The following is a 21539-nucleotide window of genomic DNA, read 5'->3' as shown; positions in this document are numbered from 1 at the left end:
CCCCAAATTCCTAAATTCCCGAACTGGGCGAATTCCGATTGGCTACGTCCCGCCTACTGTGTGAGCTATACGCACTGTAATTGGGTAATATACATACAATAAACGAAGAACCCGCCTTTACCTTAAAGGACCTGTATGCACCTATCGATTCGCCAGACGTTGTGCCAGTTTCAAGGCGTTTAGCCAATGAGCACATCCAGCAGCTTAGACAGGGGAAGGGGTAGTGTTAGCTGTCGTATTGGTCTACCCTTTCCCAAGATTTTGAGAGATATTCCAAGTTAGCCAACTTCAACCGGCGAGCTTGTAAACTGTATCGCCACTAGCTTGAACCATATGCAACATGTGTATCAACTTTGTTAAGGACTTACCTCAAATGAAATGCAAAAAACGTTAAAGGTAAAGGTTTTGGCTTTTCTACTTTTGTTCACATAGTCAATGGTCAGTTGTATGAGAAGCATTACGTTAGCTGGAGATACTTAGCTAGCTAGCTAGTATGTTGGAGATGGAACAATGATGCATTTGCACTTAATGTTAAGTAGCCTTCTGTGGCTTCTGTGGGCTGTGCAAGATCGCGGTGTAGTATGTAGCCTAGTATTTTGACGTAGGCTGTTCTCTAATCTGCTATCGCTATCATTTTATCAAAGACCACATTTCAGTGGATGCCATTGTCTTTCACCAAGCTATACAATCTTCAAAGACCGGAAAGTCGCTGCTTTTAGACATGGCTAAATAATTCATGCAAATTTGTAAACTTCAAGATAACCATGGCCTTTATGGTTTGTTCTTATGTCAATTGGGAAACCGCTCACAGTCTCCTGAGTTTACTATTTGGATTATGCTGCTTTTAAAATAAGGTATCCAAAATAATATTAGGCTATATTAATGTGCAATGCTGCAAAATCAGAACAAATAAAGAATTGACGGAGGCAGAACGGTGTCTATTCTGCACAACTTATTTTCTTATATTCTATACACAATAATCGATTATGATGTCGATTGTATATCTAACTCACACGCAAGAAGTTACACATGATGATAACTAAGACAAGAAAGAAACGTCTAGAGCACGGTTTTCCCTATTCCAAGACCAGGGAACCAATCGTAGCCTTTTCCCTAGGAAATTGTTAGGCTACACATGACAGCATGAACACATTTTAGTTACTCAACCCCAGATTTGTGTGTTTCCTCTTTCAAGGACAGGTCGGTTTAACATGTGTGTTAAAATTGATCGAAAATATCAAAATTTTCTTTTGTAATGCTATGTAGCACTGACAGACACATTTCAACGGTAGATCATGCCTACTAGCCTACAGTTGTCAAAGACATCAAAGACATCAAAGACATTTTGTAGTTGCAGCCAAATCCAGTTTGCCTGATTTGAATATTGTACATTGTAACTGCTAATATTTGCACATCATTGCACATGACATTTCTGTAGGCTACCATCCATTATACGGATTGTTTTCAATGTGAATATGTTTTTGTTTCAACTATCTTACGCTGCTTGCGACCCTGAAATTGTCGCAGCTTGTAGGGTAGGCTATAACCTACCCAGGCGATTGCACTATCAAACAAAACCATATCCCTGTCTGCATTTCAGGGGAAGAGCAGCCGCCGCGCACATGCAGCGCAGTTCCCGCTGTGAACGCATAGCCTACATTAAGGAAACCGCTTCAGCAACCGCGGGAGTCCGCGCCTCATTCGGGCAAGGGAATGAATCTGGCATTTATTTTTCGACACTGGACACGGGGAATTGTGTGGTGAAGGATAGGCTACAACGACGTTTCCTCGAAATGCAGACGGACTGAATATTGCTGGGAACAATAGCAACCCAGATCTGCGATTCGCCACAATTTAGGCTGTATCTGGATCTTCCCCCGTCGGATTTGTTGCCATTGCAGTTTTCACTCCATTGGCTATTCGTTAATTGGCAGCAACAACGTTGTTAGTATCTGGCCTCTGAACCACAGTACAAATAAACATGACTTCACCTGCGAGGCTGCGAAAGGACAAGGAGATTATCGCCGAATATGAAACTCAAGTCAAAGGTAAGTGCACTGCAAGTCGCTGTCTTATTGTTTCCTGTGTTTTTAAGCGGTGCGTTTTTCATGTGTTCATCAGTTGGTAGGCTGTGTAAGCAGGGGGTAATTCACTCCCTGGCCGAGTTGAAAATTACTTAATTATATCGATTTACGAAGAACAAGTAGCAAAGGCTACGCTTGTTACACCGTATCTACCACAACCATTTCACATAATGGAGTTGGAAATATTGAGGATTTTGCTGGTTGTTGTTCATATGCGATGCTCCGCAAATATTATTTTGGTGCAAATAACCGGAACACACTTGTGTTATAATTAATGACCAAATGTTGTAAATATACGTTGCAAATAAGACCAATAATACAATTGAAAGGTATGTTATGGTCTGCATGTATACATCTCATTGACTCCATGCATGCATGTCCTCCATTAATTGTGCCATGTTAATTTTTTTGGCTGCATGTCATTTTTTTTGTCATAAAGTGCAAGCGAAGCGAATAGGGCGTTTTCCTCCCATCGGCGTCCCCATATAAATGCACGTGATGGCATGGTGTTCTGTTCACAGCGATTGATTTTCTGCCTGACATCACGTGTGTGTCTGGTGCAAAAAATAAATGGAAAAAGGAAAAATATATATCGTCACTGAGTTGAAACAAGGAAGGGGCAACACGTTGGTCTGAATGAATTCCGATCCCTCGCATGCGTACGTGCATAGCCTCTGCAGATGGAGTAGCCCAGAACTGACCAGTGCGCCACATGAATCTAATGTCACTGGATCAAAAGGAGGCTGTGAGCTCTCAGTTTCAGCATGGGGGAAATCGTGGGAGTGTTTGATCGGTAACATTTTAAGCGATGAGGTAGGCCTTGGGGTTTAATCAGTCCCTACAATAACAGCCTATTGAGGTGTGGGTACAGCGCGTTCCGAATAGCCTCGCTGTCTGCAGTGGTCCTCGGATTTTACTGTTTCAGCCCTATCATTGCTCCGGTTACCCTGCCAACTGTACTGTTTATCTTCTCTCGCCCCTCTCTTAGCTTTGTCACTTAGTAAAAAAATGAATGTTTTACTGTAGAAAATCTGCATATTATTTTAATAAATTGTCATTGGTATATGCCGAAAAGAAAAGGTGATTATTGTGATACTCGTATATGATACTCGTCCTGCAATAATATTTCATGAATAGCCTAAAAGTGCTGGATATCACCAAAGTGACAGTAAAATAATGACTCTGCGTTTTTCTGTGAATTAATACAGTAGCACATTATTGGACTAATCCTGCTGTGTTTGCACCCCGTGGTGAACAAGCCTACGATATTTTATTAGCTGAAGCTGATAGACAGTTTCGTTTGTTTGTTTTCTTTGTTTATGTACAGTATGGCACAAGTTAAGTGTGTTAAGGATGATGATGATATCTTGACCCACGGTTGCGTTTTGCAGACGGTTGCATTTTGCAGGTCTGGTTCACAGGTTCTTCTGTCCGTTCTCACGGAACAGAAAGCAGCTTGGTCTTGAAGAATGCAGTGTTTCGCTGGCGGGGGAAGTGGCTCGTGGTCAGTGAAGGCAAGGACAGGGGAGTCACAATATCCAGATAATATGTCGTCAATGATATATTTTGCTTAGCAGTGACGGGAAAGTGTGGCTTCATTTAGCTTGTGTTGGCTGCAGCTACCAAGTGCTGGACCAAGGATCAAGATTCAAATTGTGATGAATAGACATCAGTGAGCATGAAGAAGCTCCCCATTTTGGGGAATTGAGCCCCTCACTCTCCCTTCTCTACTGGAAAGGACCCCCCACTGTTGGTAACATACTAGTTTAAGCACTCTCTGGGGATGAAGCCTGGTTTCCCGACAGGAAGAAAAGCATAGTGTTAATATTCCTGGAATTACTCATCTTTTGGGAAATGCGTGTGTCTGCATTGCCAACATTTCCATAAGTAGAATTAGGCTACGTAATGGCTGTGACAAATTCCACAATTCTTGCTCTTTGAGAATGCCTTATATTGCAGTAGAATATGTTGTAGACCTAAAACCCACCTACAGATAGGATCATCGCTGAGCTATCTACATAAAACATATGCTGTATGCTAAGCACAGTCTTGGAGAATTCCCCCCACCTGAGTGCAATTTCCACCCAGCTCAGTTAATTCTTCAGTGTTGCTTAGATTGTTCAGGGGTGAACTGTGCCCCATAGGTCAGTCCTGGGGGCAGTTTCAGATTTGGGGTCACCGCAGGACTCCTGTGCTGCTGTACCATACACCAGCCTCGGATGGTCGAATGAAGAACACAGCATGTGTGAACTGACCCGGGCAGACCGTGCGTCTGACTCCAGGGGCCTCAGGCTGAAAACAGCTCTGTCTCTCCTGCTCTGTCCTTGGTGGAAGCAGGCAGACAGCAGTGAGCTGTCCACTGCTTGTGCTTTCTACACTGGGGCTGCCTTAAAGGCACAACCTGCCCCCCACCTGTAAATGGTGCAGCACTAATTTTGAACAAACGTCCTCCAACATTAATTTCCTTTATGTAGATGTCACTATTAAGTAGCACAATTTTCCTAAAGAGTATCATGCTAATGGAAGAATATCTCACAAAAAACTGATACTTCAATAAACATGCTTCTATTTGTTAATATTGTGAAAACATATGTCACTGCTTTATAATGTGGATTGAGACATGGTCCAGATGTAAAGACATACAAGTGTAACTGAGGTTAGATTCATGCAGATGTAGCCACATTTCCAACGGAAAGCTGTCTCTTGCTTCAGTGGCTTTGTGAATCGTCTCTGCTTCATGGAGCAGTTGTGATGGATGACTGCGGTGGGGTGCTGAACATCTGTTGTGAGTGATAAATTTGGACGAATCGGTCTGGGTGGACAGTGGGCACTTGGTCCAGCTGTCTGAGTCCATTCAGAGGCATATCGGCCTGCCGGAGTGGACCGGTTTGGTCCGGGTGGTGCCAGCCAGGCAGAGGAGGGAGAACTCTTCATGGTGGTGTGAGGTTGCGTGATGAATTCCCTCTCTGTGCTTCATTAGAGGCATGAATGTCATCCATGGCAGCACTGCCCAACCCTGTTCCTGGAGACACACCATGCTGTAAGCTCAGCTACTAATTAGTGGGAGGAGGATGGCTAGCTGTTGAATGAGGTGCGCTTTCTTAGGGTTGGAGTGGAAAACCTACAAAGCTGGTAGATCTCCAGGAACAGGTTTGGGCAGCCCTGTTGTGTGGCAGTTACAGTGACATTCGACATCCTGAAATCCCAGCACCCTCACGGTAAAGGAAGAATGTGGAGCTCTAGTGTCTCTGTTTTTGGCACCAAAATGGTTCGTGATCAATGGAACTCTTAGCAAGGTGCTTTTCTCTTCAAAAAAGAAAGAAATGAAGACCCTTCTCATTGTGATTTTCTTTTCACTGAATTTTTGAACACACTTCAAATTCTAATACAGTAACTGGGTCAGGAAACTAAGAGTGTTGACAGTGTCACTTACTCCTTGTCCCATTGTGCATGGTCCACTGTCATTTCCTCAGGTTTCAGGAGTTCTTGTTGCCCTCTGCAGTTCTAAAGAAGGACTCCGATATGGCCGACTGGAGTAAACGTCTTCCGGAGCATGCTCGGGCTGGTTTATCGTGTTTTATGGACGTATCCGCTAATACGATTAATGGACTCCTCTTACCACAAGAGTAAATCCTTTTTAATGTAGGAAAAATATGGCTGCTGAGGATTTCTATCGCTGAGTGACAGGCCATTATGATGAAGGGCACCTTTTACAGAGACCCACATTTTGGAGAGCTGGCCACCAGTTTTTTTTTTTTTACTGTGATTTTTCTACTTGGGGTTGCATATATCTTGTGTAATTGAATAACTGCAAATGGTTTGTCTCTTATTCTGACCAGTAATTACATGGTTATTAGGTTTGATTGGTCCAGATAAGTGCTACTCCACTCCACAACAGGCGCAGCATGCTACATCAGACGTCCTGACAGGTTCTGTTCTTTGTCAGCCTATCCCACACACACACATGCATCTTTTTGATGATGTTTTTGGTTAGGTGGTGTGTGTATCAATGTATTTATTTTTATTTTTATTTTTTATTTTAGTGTAAGCAATTGACTGATGTTTTAATAAAGGCTCATCAGAAGTAAAAATTCAAGTCTCTCTCTCTCTCTCTCTCTCTCTCTCTCTCACGCACACATGCACACATGCACACATGCACACACCTTTTTTCTCTAGCGACCTCTCAGACCTGCACGTACACGTCTGACCATGTGTTCGTACGTACACTCCCTAAAACGCTGTAGGATGTTGTTTATCAGGAAAGGCCCTGGGAGAAGCTCTCCTGCTGTAGTCGCAGATAGCGCTGCCCTGTTGGCAGTCAGTGGTTTGGTGCTCATCCTTTGCCATCTGTTCTCTGCATGTTAGGAAGGAACCTGTTCCCCTGTTCTGTCTGCGCCCGCTCCAGCCACCAGCACACCCTCGTTTTTCCCAGAGTGGTCGTCCTCACACTGCGGTTTTATTTGGTTCGCTTGACCACTCCACTAGTGGGTGGGGCAATCGCGTGATGTCAGTCACTGATTCATGTGAACCAATAAAATTGGAGACTATACTCTCCGTACATAAACGATTAAAATCAATTAGGTCATTGATAGCGCATGATTGCCCAAAATTTATTTTGTGGTTCCATCACCGCTGCTGTCCTCTATCTTGCTCCACCCCCACTGCCTCCATTAAGAGGCTCTAATGGTTTCCAGCAGTGCCTACAGGGCTTCCAGCCATAAACTGAAAAATTGATTAATTATTTGAAACGGATGCTGGCATTTGTAAAAAAGAGGCTGTTGGAGGAACAGGGAGTCGTTTGTCTAGCTGTTCGCGTGTGCATCCCGCTAAACGTTCCCATTGTCCTGTGTCAATGACATCGACGGTTCAAAGGCTTCTCTTGAATGTTAAAATGAGTGAACAAAAGGTAGGGCCTAGTGCAAATTAAGGTGAACCCAGAGCTCATTTCATCCTGAAAGGAGCTCTTTTGTCAGAAAGCCTGAAAAGCAGAGCGTTGCCTGTGACCTCTAACTGCCTGTTTTAATCCCGCGTCCTCCCAGCAGGGAAGGCCGCCTAATACACAACACTGCGTTTTATTGTCTGAGATTGTTGACAGGATGGCTTGAAAGCCAGTGGGTTGTCATTCCTTTTTAAATGTGATTATAGAGGCCAGACTGAATTCCTCCTGTTTGTTGGGTCTTTCTCCCGTTACGGGAGGCTTCTGCGCTCCGGAATCCTGCACCGATGCCCTGCCGCTCGATCGGAAAAGGTATTATTAGCCCGGGTTAATCCTCTTAGCCTGACACCTAGGTCTCCCCCTCGCGTCTCCTGTATGACAAAACGAGGTGCCTTTAATCAGTGTGTGGAACCGTGTGTCAGGGAGCAGCAGAAGTCTGGGATATCTGTGCTCGTCACCCCCGGCCTCAAAAAACGAACCCTCCAATTTGTGCTGGGGAAAGAAAACATGGTATTCTTCGCGGATTTACACACGGTGAAGAGCACAGAGCTGAAGGGCGATAGAGGGCTGATTATAGCTCAGAGATGAGAAACACACTTAGCAGGGGGTGTCAGAATGTTGATGTGTGCTTTTTCACGGTTGGGGATGGACTGTGTGACACGTGTTGGATGAAATCTGGCCGCCCTGTGTGCCAAGTTCATGGGAACAAATTGGAGAAATCCCCTCTAGACCAACAACCCCCCCCCCCCCCCCCCCACCCCAGCAGATTGATAGCATTGCTAAGTCCTTGCTAATGCATTGCTAAGGCCGTAATTAACACTTTCAATGTTAGCCTGTGTGAAATAATATCTCCAGCCAATGCTTTTGTTTTCAATGATTGTAAACAACAAAATGTCATAATGGTGAAATGCCATTTCTTAGAATTATTATTATTGTTTATTTGCTATAGGATATTTAGTATTTAATACAACGTATTGTAAATAAAGTTCAATAAAAGGTAATACTATACATAAAATGGGTAAAATAGCTCATTTGTGTTCATGATGACAAAATGCAGATGGAGAATAAGGTGATTTTTAAATGGAAAAACATCTGGACAGCGTGTGTGCTCATGCCGGCATGTTGCTGTGGGTCTCAGAGGTCAGGACGGTGAGAGAGGAGAGCCAGGGGTCACACAGGAACGAGAACACGCTGGAAGGACACACACGTTTTTTCTTTTTAAACACATTAAAGTGAAATGGGTCTCGGTCACAGAGATTCTCATGAACTTGGGCTGGTGTGTTCTGTGGATGCTTGTGTGGACACAGATCAGGCTAAAGGAGATCTGCTCTCTTTCTCCCTCCTTTCGCTCTCTCACTCGTTCACAGTAACCACACAAAGGCTTTATTAGAGTGGGTGGTAATATTTCTTGTCATTGGGTTCAGGTGTCGTGACCCTTGACGCAGCCTGGGAGTGGAATGTGCACTCCATAGAGATCTCCCACTATGCAACTGCCAGATAAAAGCTGCTTGGTCCTCAGATGAGCACAAACGGCTGATCAACTCAAAAACATGTTTTTCTTTAAGCTCAGAGCCTCTGGCCTCTGTGTGTGTGTGTCTGTGTGTCAGACATGCATTTGGGATTAAATAACGTGATGTGGGGATCTTATTTACTTTAAGTGTGCGCTGACATGTTGTAGTAAACAAATAGATTAGCCTATCCCTTTGATCGCTGTTGAAATGTTGTACTTGGAGATGTTTTATTCTCTGTGGAATTCCCTTGGATTTCTCAAAATGCTGTGATACCCTGTCATGCAGCTCTAAACTGGGTTATAAACACATTAAATTGGGTTATAAACACATTAAATTGGGTTATAAACACATAACCCAATTTGCACTTAACACAGTTCACATCCACATATATTAACCACACTAGGTTGTGCTGAATGTAACTCATGAGTTCACTTTTAGTTACCTAGTTACCTTATTTAGCCAGTGCGCTGACCTCAGTTCAGTGCAATCCAGGCAGTTGGCTGAGCCTGGGATGTATTCTCCTGGCTTTCCGGTGGTCTCAGTTCAGTTTGTGGGTGCACAGGCCTACTTGTGTACAGGATGGGTGCTAAAGATTGGTATTAAGATTGATGGCCCACAAACCGGTCTAATCGTACACGTACGCTCTGCCTTGTGATCTGTAAAAGGCTGCAGCTAAAACCTGTTGGTGGAAAGTTGGAAGGTTGGGAGGTTGTAATTCAGTGCAGGCGTCTCTCTCTTTCATAGGTGAAGACACCTCGGTACCTGTTTTTTATTTTGGCTGTTTGTGCGCTGCATTCTGCTATTGCAGAGCCCAGTTTCAGGATTACCAGAGGAACATGCTCATACTTTCTTCTGGAGGTGGTAACACAAACACACAGATCCTCTACTGCCAGCCCCCCTGCACACATCCTCTACGGCCAGATGATGGGGGGCAAGCCACAGTGCAACCATGTAGGTTTAACTCCTGGAGGTCTCTAGTGTCTACATGTCTAACTCCAGTCCCGGAGGGCCGCAGTGTCTACATGTCTAACTCCAGTCCTGGAGGGCCGCAGTGTCAGCAGCTTTTACTCCAGACCTGGAGGTCTCCAGTGTTTACAGGTCTAATTTCAGTCCTGGAGGTCTCCTGTGTCTACAGATTTAACTCCAGTCCTGGAGGGTCGCACTGTCTGCAGGTTTAACTCCAGTCCTGGAGGGCCGCAGTGTCTGCTGGATTAACTCCGGTCCTGGAGGGCCGCAGTGTCTGCTGGATTAACTCCAGTCCTGGAGGGCCGCAGTGTCTGCAGGTTTAACTCCAGTCCTGGAGGGCCTCAGTGTCTGCTGGATTAACTCCAGTCCTGGAGGGCCGCAGTGTCTGCAGGCTTTACTCCAGTCCTGGAGGGCCACAGTGTCTGCAGGTTTAACGCATAAGTCAGTTTATGTAAGTGCAAATCACTGAAAAACACTGTGATGCCATATGGTTAGTACAGTGGCAACTTTAAATGCGTTGAGAGGATACTGTACAACAATAATGAAGTGTTGGATTTGCTTAATCTATTCAAAAAGATGCTGTAAAAATGTAAAACCTGTTAAATAATGTTATGTTTTAAGTAACAACAAAGGAAAAAGACAAGAAATATTTCCTTTCAATAAGAACAGCTGGGTTTGTTTTCTTGCCTGAGAGCTCTGAGTGGTGTTTGCTGAGAATTGGATGAGGTCAGCTTCAAGCTGATCCATAACGCAGCTGCTTCACTGCTTGTCACTCACGGTCACTGTCAAGGGTATATCTTGCATGATTCCTGTTCACTCTTAGGCCTTTCACACCGACAAGGCTCCGTGCCGGTTCCAGTTCCAGTTCCCGGACCTAATTTTGAACTGGCTGGTGCGTTCAGACCGAAAATAAATAGGTTCGGAACCTGAAAAGTTGGTTCTCAGCTGGAACCAAAAAATAGTTGGTTTTTCCTTGCGAACCATCAGTGGCCGTGTCATATTCCGCCTGCCTTGTGCATTGAGTAATGCCCCCCGGTGATGATGGCGGGCAGTGGAACTTTGGTTCTGCTTAAACTGGTATGGACGCGTGCTGGTTCGCCAGAAAGCACCAAGGTCCTGAGACTCCAGAACGGAACCAGAGCCAGAACCAGATCCGCATCTGTCTGAAAGCGACTTTCACAAAGTTTATATTTGCCTTTTTTTTCCTGAAATCTGTACCGTGAGACCAAATACCACTTCTCTCTTCCATTCTTTTTGTTAACCATTTTGAGGAACATCAGTCTGATTTGTGCAAGCAAACAGGCATTCTCACTTTAGAGCTGACTGTGGCATTTCTGTTAAGATTTGAGTACACATTAAAAAGTCCTCCTGCTGTGGACAGCAGCTCACCTGATCAAAACAGGCAAAAATACATCGGCAACAGGGTTACCATCTGTAAATTTGGGAATTACAATTTTTCTAAACAAAGCCCACTGTCAGCAGACCATAAATATTCTGACCAGTTCGATCCGTTTGTTCTCATCTTGTGGAGTGAGCTGAAAGGTAGTCTAGCTCCCTCATTTTATAATTGAAAGATTGCAGGTTCTTCTTGCACTTCTTAGTTTGTGTACATGGCTTGTGAGACATCTGTTCTCGTCTCCAGGCTGCTGAAAGGGAACGGAGAGTGGACTGCTTTTAGCTGAAGGACAGGAAGTGGTCAGCCACACGTCTCTCACGAGGTCCTGCCACAGAGACACTGCACGCTTTACGTTTTCTGTTTTTATTCCCAAGACCCGCCTTCATTTGTAATTGCCGTCAGCTACACAAAGACAATAGTTACTTCCTTTAGTCGTTATCCAGACAAACCTGATCCAAAGCTTTTGACATGCCTTGAGTTGCGTAACTTGCTGAATGTGCTGAAGTAGTTCACGTTAAGGTTCGCTTAAGAGCACAATGGCCGCACCCTACCTGGGAACTAAACCTGCCACCTGCTGCTTTTCTAACTGCTATGCCACTGCTGTCCACCCTCCATGCCAGAAGAACCCTTTTGGCGAATGGAATGGCCAGTGACGACCTCCAGCTCGGTCTGTGATGATGTGTTGCCATGGCAACCCAGTTAAGGGTGATTGGTGTGTCTCGTCCCCCATCTGTGATCTTCACAGTGTCATTTGTTATCCAGGCCATTGCCTGCAGACCTTGGAGAAAGCAGGGGCTGCGACAGGGGTCATGCGGTGGGTCCCTGTTGGTCTCCCCGATCATGGGGTACAAGAGACTATGGGCCAGTTTTATAGACATAGATTACACTTGACTACATTTAGTTTTGTATGAAGAATCTCTATTCAAAATTTTATTTCGTCAAGGGATTAGGCTTCCTCATGTTAGTGAAAATGGCCTTACATTTGGGGGTCAGTAAGAATCCTTAGTGTCCTTCAGCCAGCCCTCCTGGATTTCAATCTTGCCACTCTAACAGAACCTGCTGCTTGATTGGGTTCCAGGAACCTGGGACTGCTCTGTAGGGTACGGTACTGATGACTGAGTTTCTGCTGGATAACGCTATGCTGGGTGTTTGCAGGAAGCGGAACACAATAGCTCTGATTGCTCCAGTGGGGAGATTAATTTCTTCTGAAACAGCGCTGCAGAGCCCTGATCCTGCAGCTCTCATCCTGCGGCTCCATGGCTGCAAAATCAATATTCTCTCTCTTTCTTCCAGTTGCACTGAGAAAAGACTCTACAACAGTCATGTGAAGCATAGACTCTCTATAACAGCTGTTTGAAGCAGTGACTCTCTATAACAGCTGTTTGAAGCAGTGACTCTCTAATAGCTGTTTGAAGCAGTGACTCTCTATAACAGCTGTTTGAAGCAGTGACTCTCTATAACAGCTGTTTGAAGCAGTGACTCTCTATAACAGCCGTTTGAAGCAGAGACTCTCCATAACAGCCGTTTGAAGCAGAGACTCTCCATAATAGCCGTGTGAAGCTGAGACTCTCTAGAACAGCTGTGTGAAACACGTACTCTCTATAACAGCCGTTTGAAGCAGTGACTCTATAACAGCTGTGTGAAGGAGAGATATTCTCTCACAGCCTTTAGAAGCTGAATTTCTTATTCCATCTCTTTGATAAATATTTCCCCCTTCATAAGCTCGAATTTGCATTACCGTACTGGTCTGTTTGTTTGTATGCCGTAGGCTACATTTGCTGCTGGCAAGCTCTATATTGCCTGAATGATTATTGTACGTTATTGAACTGTCTCGCACTCTCTCCCATGTGATGGTACTGTAATGCGATTCAAGTACAGCATCTTCACAAAAGAACAATGGATAAATGGAGCTTGAAGCAGATTTTCTGCCAGAGGAGGAGAGTGATAATGTAGCTATTTCTTTTTGAATAATGTGTTTCCCTGAATTAAACTGGTCTTGCGCAATAAATAATATTAGGCCTATATCAGTCCTGCAAATCATATTTACCAAACTCAAGGGAAAATTGAGTAAAATCTTGCTCTCAAACCGGCTGTTTTAAATGTCTTTCACCCAAAGAGAAAATACACAGTTGAACTTGCGCCAAAAGGGTATTTGCCTCCTCTGTATTCCTACCAAATTATATTAACTGTAGTGTTTACATTTTACATTTTTTACATTTTACATTTTTGTCATTTAGCAGACGCTTTTAATCCAAAGCGATTTACAAGTGCATAGGTTCTTCCCCAAGTTAAAGCATCACATCCATAACTCGTAAAATACACATGAAGTGTTGTTCTAAACATATAGTCATCAAATCAGGAGGGAGGACTAAGGTACAGTCTGCGTCGAAATAGGGGGAGGGATTCTGCTGTCCTGGCAGCGGTAGGCAAGTCATTCCACCACTGAGGCACCAGAGCGGAAAACAGGCGTGAACGTGCAGCTCGACCGCCAGGTGCTCGTAGAGAGGGAACCATAAGGCGACCAGAGCTGGCAGACTGGCGTGGTCTAGCTGGGGAGTAGGGAGTGATTAAGGATTGTATATAAGGTGGGGCAGTCCCCTTAGCAGCCTGAAATGCCAACACTAGGGCAGTGAATTGGATGCGTGCGGCAATAGGAAGCCAGTGGAGGCCAATGAGGAGCAGGGTGACATGAGCCAACCTGGGCTGACTGGTGATCAGGCAGGCTGCAGCATTCTGGACCAGCTGGAGGGGCTTGATGGCACAAGCTGGGAGACTGGCTAGGAGGGAGTTGCAGTAATCCAGGCGGGAAATGACGAGCGCCTGGACTAGGAGCTGGGTGGCTTTCTCCGTCAGGAGATGACAGATACGGCGTATATTGTAGAGAAAGAACCTGCCGGTTCTGGCAGTGGAGGATACTTGTGGGGCAGGGTGCGGCAGTTGTCAAGAGTCACCCCCAGATTCTTTGCCGTACGGGAGGAGGAAACTACAAAGTCCTCAACAGTCAGTGAGAGGTCAATTGTCAGAGAGGACTTAGCAGGGATGTAGAGAAGCTCAGTTTTGGCAAGGTTAAGCTTCAGGTGGTGGGAAGTCATCCACGCAGAGATATCAGCCAAGCAGGCAGAGATCTGTGTGGTGACCTGGGTATCGGGGGGGGGGGGGGGGGGGAATAAAGAGTTGGGTGTCATCGGTGTATGAGTGGTAAAAAAAGCCATGGGAAGAGATAACAGAACCAAGAGACATGGTGTATAGCGAGAAGAGGAGAGGACCAAGAACTGAGCCCTGCGGGACTCCAGTTTGTAGGGGGTGAGGGTCAGGTCATGGTAGGGAGGAGAGGATTGTAGATGAGAGGGTGGAGGTAGACAGGTGGCGTAGGTTCCGCCGACAGATGAGAGTGGATGGTGGGAGAGATGGATGGGTGTTAGAGGAGAGTGGAAGAGAGAAAAAGATGAAGGAGTGATCAGATGTATGGAGCGGTGTTACAGAGAGGTTGGTTGTTGTGCAGCTCCTTGTGAAGATGAGGTCAAGAAGGTTGCCTGCTTTGTGGGTGGGAGGGTAAAGTGTGAGGGTAAGGTCAAAAGAAGAAAGGAGGGAGAGAAAGGTAGACTGGGTGGATTCTGAGTTGAGATTGAAGTCACCCAGGAGGATGAGGGGAGTGTCGTTGACTGGTGAGGAGCTAAGGAGGATGTCCATCTCATCAAAGAAGCTCCCCAGAGGACCCGGGGGGCGATAAACAACAATAATAAAGAGATTGCATGGGAAAGTAACAGAAACCACATGAAATTCAAAAGAGGAGAAGGAGAAGGATGAGGAGAAGACACTTGATCTCCATGAGGATGAGATTAGGAGACCTGTGCCACCTCCTCTGCCAGAGGTTCTGGGTGTGTGGGAAAAAGAGAAGGCAGAGGAAAGGGCAGCCGGGGTGGCTGTATTCTCTGGTGCGAGCCACGTTTCAGTTAGGGCAAGAAAGTCAAGGTTGAGGTGGGAGGCATAGGCTGATATGAAGTCTGCTTTCTGGACGGCGGACTGGCCGTTCCAGAGGCCACCAGCCACACAGAGATCAACACCAGCGGATCTGGGAGGGTAGATGAGGTTCAAGATATTCCGGCCATGTTGGCGGGATGCAAACCTCCTACCTGACTGGGACCTGGGCAGAGGAGAGAGGACAGGAATGGGAAGGAAACACATGGAGAGGGAACAAGGGAGGACTACTACGCAGTGAAATGAGGGCAGGCGGCAAAAACAAAAACACTCATATGAGGCTCTCAGACAGCCTCGATGGACACCGGTAGATAGACACCCTCGACTTTGTACGCCTGCGACTTCGTACGCCGAGGCAAGTAGACGAGGCTGCTGCACCCAGCTGCCGCTGGTGCGCTACACAACTGCTTAAATAACTAGCTGACGCTAAGTCACAGAAAATGCTACCAACCCACTGGAGAACACTAATGCACACTGTTTAAGATGTAGAGGCAGTGGGCAGTGTTTTAAAATGTAGGGGCAATGGGCAGTGTTTAAGATGTAGAGGCAATGTTTAAGATGTAGAGGCAGTGAGCTGTGTTTAAAATTTAGGGGCAATAGGCAGTGTTTAAGATGTAGAGGGTATGTGCTGTGTTTAAGATGTAGGGGGAGTTGACAGCATGCAGGGGAAAACTGCAGTGTTAGTTAAGATGAGGGCAGCAGAGTCTGCCGGACGGCATGTGACCTTGTACTGCAATGATTTATTTGATCCCTTTCACGAGGGCTGGCACATTGGCTGACAGCAGCGGGATTAAAAGATCCTGGAGTGAGCTGGTGTCCTGCACATCCATCATGGTTAGGGTTTAAGATTGAGATCTGGGATCTCTGGAAATCTTGGCAGAACGATTTTTGTTTCTTTATGGCATGGTGCAAAGTAATTACATAACATCACAGTTATTTTTATCCAGAGCGACTTACAGTTCAACTTTTGACCAAGCAGGGGCCAAGCCCCTCTGGAGCAATGTCGAGTTAAGGGCCTTGCTGAAAGGCCCAATAGCAGCACTGATCTTACTGTGGCCACACTGGGGCTTGGAGCACCTTAGCCACTAGGCTAGGCTATGTAATTCAGCATAGTCTGTTTATGTATGTTCATGTCATATTTTAGACTGTAACCTAGCATGGAATAAATTCTAAATGTTTCTAGATGCATTTATTTGGTTGATCTTGAGTTTTGTATTGGACATTGCAACGCCCAGGGAGGGGGTGGGTTCTTGTTGGGGCTCCACACGGGCAGTTCCTTTAGTCTATCACAGTTGGGGACCGTGGCTTGTAAGCTCAATGCTGTCTGTTTGAATCCCAGGTAGGGCTCTGTTGCCCATAATGAGCCTGGCTCTTGATAGATGACTGTTATAAAAAACACTTTAATACCCAAATCCTTTGTCTGTTTGACACGGTTCCCACACTCCCTGAAAGCCCCTGAAAGTTGAGGTCATGAACTTTTAAGGAGTAATTTCACCCACAGCTGACATGTGGAATGTAGACCTGTGCACACTTTGTGTAGAAAAATGATGTGGTTCAGTTTCAATAGTCAGTAGTGTTTTATGATCACCTTCATGAAATGCCAAAAAAAAAAATAAGGCTGTTCTCTGAAATTACTAAATATAGCGTTTGTTATAAAAATGTTATTATCTGAGAATGGCCAGATGGGGAATTGTTTTTAGAATTACTTGACTGTATTAAATAGATTTACACTGTGCAAATGGTTGTAACTGTTTTCAACATAATACAAGGGTTAAAGTGCTGGAAGGTTTTTGCATTGGCATAATAATGATTCTCTTGCAAAGCCTCATTGTGCACAGTTTATATAAATTATGGCCTTAGAAATGTGTCCTAGGTCAGAATTGTAATTGGAGTGGTTGAGATTAAAATTGGGGTATAAAATGTGGTATAAATGGAGTATAAAATGCTGTTCATTGGACCACATTCATTTTCAAGGTGAGTAAGGCTGTTTTCATTACTCATTAATGGTCTGTAACGCATATACGTACTGTTTTTACGGGTCCCTGAATTTGGTGGAACAGGGCCTAGAAAGGACTTGAAAAGTACTTGAATTGATGTTTGAGGTATGTATGGGACCTGCTAATATTAGATCTCATTTAAAAATGTTAAAACTGTAAGCTTCCCCTTTGAAGGTGGGTGCTGAAAAAGTAGATTGTGTAAGATCATGTCTTGGATGGATGTCTCTTTTGAAAGCGGTAAATCATTCAGGAGAATTTTTGGAACCCTTTTGCCTCTAATTTTCGTCGGGTGGGACGTGTTGTGTCCTGGCTTTTCAGCTCCACTGGAAGAAACGGCGATGGATGTGCTGGCTTGAGTTTCTCAGCTGTTTCAAACCTTAAAGTAGCCCATTCGTTTTTTTAAAGAAAATCCACCATTGTGTGCCTGTCCCTTCTCTACAGCGCTGGTGGTGTTAGCTTAATGGTCAGGGAACTGGCCTGTAACCCCCAGGTTGCAGGATCAGTTCTCAGGTCGAACTCTGTCATTATACATTTGAGTGAGTGTGTTTAGCAGTAGGATAGGTGTGTATCAGCCCAGGTCACGGAACAGGTCTATAAGGAACAGCTTGGGGGGAGTGAAGTTCTTGTAATGGCTTCTTTCTGCACCTGGAAGAAGAGAGTGAGGGATGCTGTAGAAGGGTGCCGATGGAATTTCCTACTGTTGGTCCGTCTATTTTTTTTATTTTATGTTTATTTGAGTCGGAACAACGCCAAGAGACATGGCATCATTACTGCCAGTTTACACCAGGTTCCCGTAGCTGATGTCTGGCATACAGAGATTATAGCTACTGATAGTTTCCAACTCCCATCCCTCCCATAAAATACATATATATATATATATATATCTGCAGTGTTTTTATTTGGACCTGTCATACAAAGCTACATCTGTCATGGTTTCTGATGTGCTGGCTGCACAATGTGGAACTCCATTGCATTAACCATAGCAGGGCCCCCGATGTCTCCCACATCAAAATGATATTCTGTATGGCATTTCACAAAGGATTTGTCACAGTCTGCTTCACGGCTTACCGCAGAATTGTCCCAACACTCTTTACAGTCAGGATTTTCTCAGATTTTCTCTATTTCTCTTATTCTCCAGCAGCTCCAAGATTATCAAAGGCACACTATATAGGTCTGATATGATTTCCAAATATAAAGCTGTGTGTCCGTGTGTGCCTGTGTGCAGTATGTGTGTTTGTATGCGTGTGCTTGTATACATGTATTTTTTGGATAGAAGCTTCAGCCATGTGTGCAGATGCATATAAACACACGTGTGGACCTTCCTTTATTATGGCCAGATGATTGGCTCCTTCATCTTCTCCTCCCCTGGGAGTGTGGTCTATTAGTGGTTTTGATTGGACCGCAGCTCTGAGTCTTAAACTTGGAAGCTCATGTGATGCATTCAGAAGCCCTTGACTCTATGGGAAAAGCCATGCTGAGATTCTCCCTCCCTGTTGACCAGGTAATGATCATGCTAATTGAGCTTGTGATGAAGCGTATATTGTTGCTATGGTGACTCGCGCGGTCAGCCAGTGTTTGTTGGTGGAGCTGAAGGCCGAACAGTGGAGATTTCCCATGATCCTTTCTGCCTGGTTTACACTGATTGACCTGGGCTAGTGTTTACGAGGAAACCTGAGCGCTTTCACTGGAGAAAGAGGACAGGAGAGGGCAAAATCCAATAATAGCATGTTTGTGGTCCTGCTCGGATTACTGAGGGCAGTCTTTGTCAGCGCCTTCGCGCCCCTCTCCCGGGAGCGATGAACACTGGAGATATCCCCTAACAGGACCGACTCTCCTGTTCTCCATTCAGCCAAATTCCTGCCTGATACGCCTGAGCTCTGTGCTCGAGCTCCGGGTTTGTTCCTGCTCTCTACACAGTGCATTCCAGCAACATTCCCACCTCGCTCCTGGGAACTCTTGAACACCTGAGCTAGCCGAACGCACACCTGCTCTGCTCCAGAGACTGCTCTTAGACTGCAGCTCTGCTCGTCCAAGGTCAGCAGAAGTCCAGAGCATGGTCGCACAGGAGGAGGGCTGTCTGTCTGTCTGTCTGTCTGTGTGTGTGTGTGTGTGTGTGTGTGTGTGTGTGTGAGCAGCCATTACACACTCCTGTCTGTCTGTCTGTCTGTGAGAGCAGCCATTACACACTCCTGTCTGTGTGTGTGAGCAGCCATTACATGCTCCTGTGTGTGTGTGTGTGTGTGTGTGTGTGTGTGTGTGTGAGAGAGCAGCCATTACATGCTCCTGCCTGTGTGTGTGTGAGAGCAGCCTTTACACGATCCTGTGTGTGTGTGTGAGAGCGGCCATTACATGCTCCTGTCTGTGTGTGTGTGTGTGTGTGTGTGTGTGTGAGCAGCCATTACTCACTCCTGCCTGTGTGTGTGTGAGCGGCCATTACATGCTCACCATGTTCTGTCGCTGTTGCAAAGGTGTCAAGTAAGCCTTCTGATTGGCTACATTGGTCACTGACAGATTTTATGTCGCGATTAATTTGCCTTTTAGAAAAAGGTGTTAGGAAACACGAGCACCCTTTCTAAATGTAAAATTTACAGGCCTTATAAATCTGTCTGAAAGCAGATTTAAATGGAAGGGAGGACGCAATAAACAGACAGTTAGGAAACCATGAATGAGACAGGAGAGCAAGGGTTCGCTCCTCTACTCCTTCTTGCCGGGGAGGGGGAGTAGGGGAGGGGTGTGAATTTGTGGGGAAAGATGGAGCTGTCATTGAGCTTTTGACCAAAGGCATTCCACCATGTACTGATTTGGAAAGTATTGAGCTGTATTTACGGGTGAAATGTGAGCGGTGTCAGTTGTCCTGATTAAAGGTTGTAAATACCGCACTGAGTGGAAAAGCTCTTTTTTCTTTACAATTGCCCTCTCTGGAGCAGAAAAAAACAGACCAGCACTTTCATCAGCCTGCATCGCTACACAGGCTTTAGTGAGGGTGCCAAACTACCCCCGGGCTCTGCTGATTGAGAATGTGTGTGCCTTCCCTATCCACAGGCATTCAACAGTCAAAGAAAACTAAATCATTTCACTTTTACGGCTTGAGATACGATTGAATTATTCACTAATTATCCAAGCCCATATGTTGTCGGCCAGACAGGGGCTTACAAAAATTTTCCGCACATGGAAAAAAATAAAAATAATGAACAAGTTAAAAATTCTGGATTCTGCTGATACAGGGTTGTCTGGTTGGATGGCAGGTTTGTTTTAGTTGCTTTAGATTGGTTGTCGTGTTCATCAACATATGTTCTGTTGCCAGGCACACAGGGGGAAGATTTCTCAAATGATTACAGGATGTACTGCAGTTCTTTTTTTCTCATTAAATCTTCTCTTTGATCGTTTCAATGAGGCTGCTAAGTGTCAGGCCAGAATGGTCAGTTTGTAAGAGTGTTTTTTTTTTTTTTACTTTTCCCGGGAGAATAAATTAATAAGCCATCACTTCTCAGCAATCCTAAGGAGCAGAACATGCAGTTGTTGTTGCATGTCTTGTTTGTGTAGATATCCTGTGTGGGACCCAGGCTGGGCTGTGTAGGCAATGTAGGCTGGACTACTATTACTACCAATACTGCTACTACTATCTACTACTAACAACTCATCATTAACAACAGGTCCTATATTGTGGAAAACAGCATTTCCCTAGCTATTTGGATAATAAAGGAGTTGTAGGTGTTATCAAAACACTGTGAAAGTATAAAAATGCACAGGAACTTTTTGGAACTATACTTTAATTTGCATATGTCCGCCTTCACCAAGGCCTACCTTGTAGCTGGAAGAAATCTGTATGCTCGGCACAGTCGTAGCCAATCAGAGCAGAGGTTCATTGATATTAATGCAAAGTCCATGAGTGGCACTGGAGACTGGATAGAGATGGTTTTTTGTACTTGAAACCACACAAATGTCATTTTATGGATACCAAAAATAAAACACTGTAAAGTTGTAAAGTAAGGGACTCTTTAAAATAATGGGCTGTGAGCTGTATTTGTAGCCACAGTAATACTGTGCAGTGAGCACATTTGCTGCAAGCCTTCATCCACTTCTCACCCATTTTTCCCCTTGGAATAATGGTGACTCTCTCCTTGTGCGTTTCCTGTCCTGGTTCCGGAGGAAGGAGAGCCCTAATCCCTCAGTCCTGCTGGGAGGGTAAGGGGGGAGGTGGCTCCCTGATCTCCTAATGAGATCAGTGATCTGAGGAGAGCCAGCGGGGGATCGGGAGCCGCGGAGGAGATCACTCCTGACCGCTCCTCCCCAAATATCAGCGGCTACCGCACCTCCTCTGAGTCACCCTGGCAGCGTCCCATCTGAACCTGCGGGGGCTGGAGCAGAAGCACGCTCAGCACACAGGGAGAAACACGGTGGCCCATCGCAGGGCGTAACTCCCCCGGTAAACTGCTCTGCTCAGCAGATCGATGGTCAGAGTTGTTTAAGCAGGACTGGCTTTCAGCTTGATCTGATTTAAAGAAAAAGGCCCTTTGATGAGCTTGAAATGTTCGGTCTGTTTGGTTTAATCCGTCTCATTGTGTCAGTGTGTTGTGTGCACATGTGTGTGCCTGGGCGCGTGTACGTTCTCTACCAGATGTTTTTCTCCTGATATTGAAGCATTCATCAGAAAAATGAATGCTTTGCGCA

At 45.2% G+C, this 21539-nt stretch overlaps 1 protein-coding gene across 1 annotated transcript in view; it reads left to right on the top strand.

Moving 5' to 3' along the window:
- The first annotated feature begins 224 nt into the window (after nucleotides 1-224).
- LOC133138353 (SLIT-ROBO Rho GTPase-activating protein 2-like) overlaps nucleotides 225-21539 on the top strand; it is a 46527-nt gene continuing 25212 nt past the window's right edge. Inside the window, exons 1-2 of the mRNA XM_061257005.1 lie at nucleotides 225-396; nucleotides 1601-2048. Coding sequence (XP_061112989.1) covers nucleotides 1982-2048 — 67 coding nt within the window. The 5' untranslated portion in view covers nucleotides 225-396; nucleotides 1601-1981. The remainder of the gene's footprint in view (nucleotides 397-1600; nucleotides 2049-21539) is intronic.

The sequence above is a fragment of the Conger conger genome, chromosome 10 (genome assembly GCF_963514075.1).
Source record: "Conger conger chromosome 10, fConCon1.1, whole genome shotgun sequence".
Lineage (NCBI taxonomy): Eukaryota > Metazoa > Chordata > Actinopteri > Anguilliformes > Congridae > Conger > Conger conger.
The sequence above is the reverse complement of the archived record's forward strand: the minus strand, read 5'-3'. Positions and strand labels throughout refer to the sequence as shown.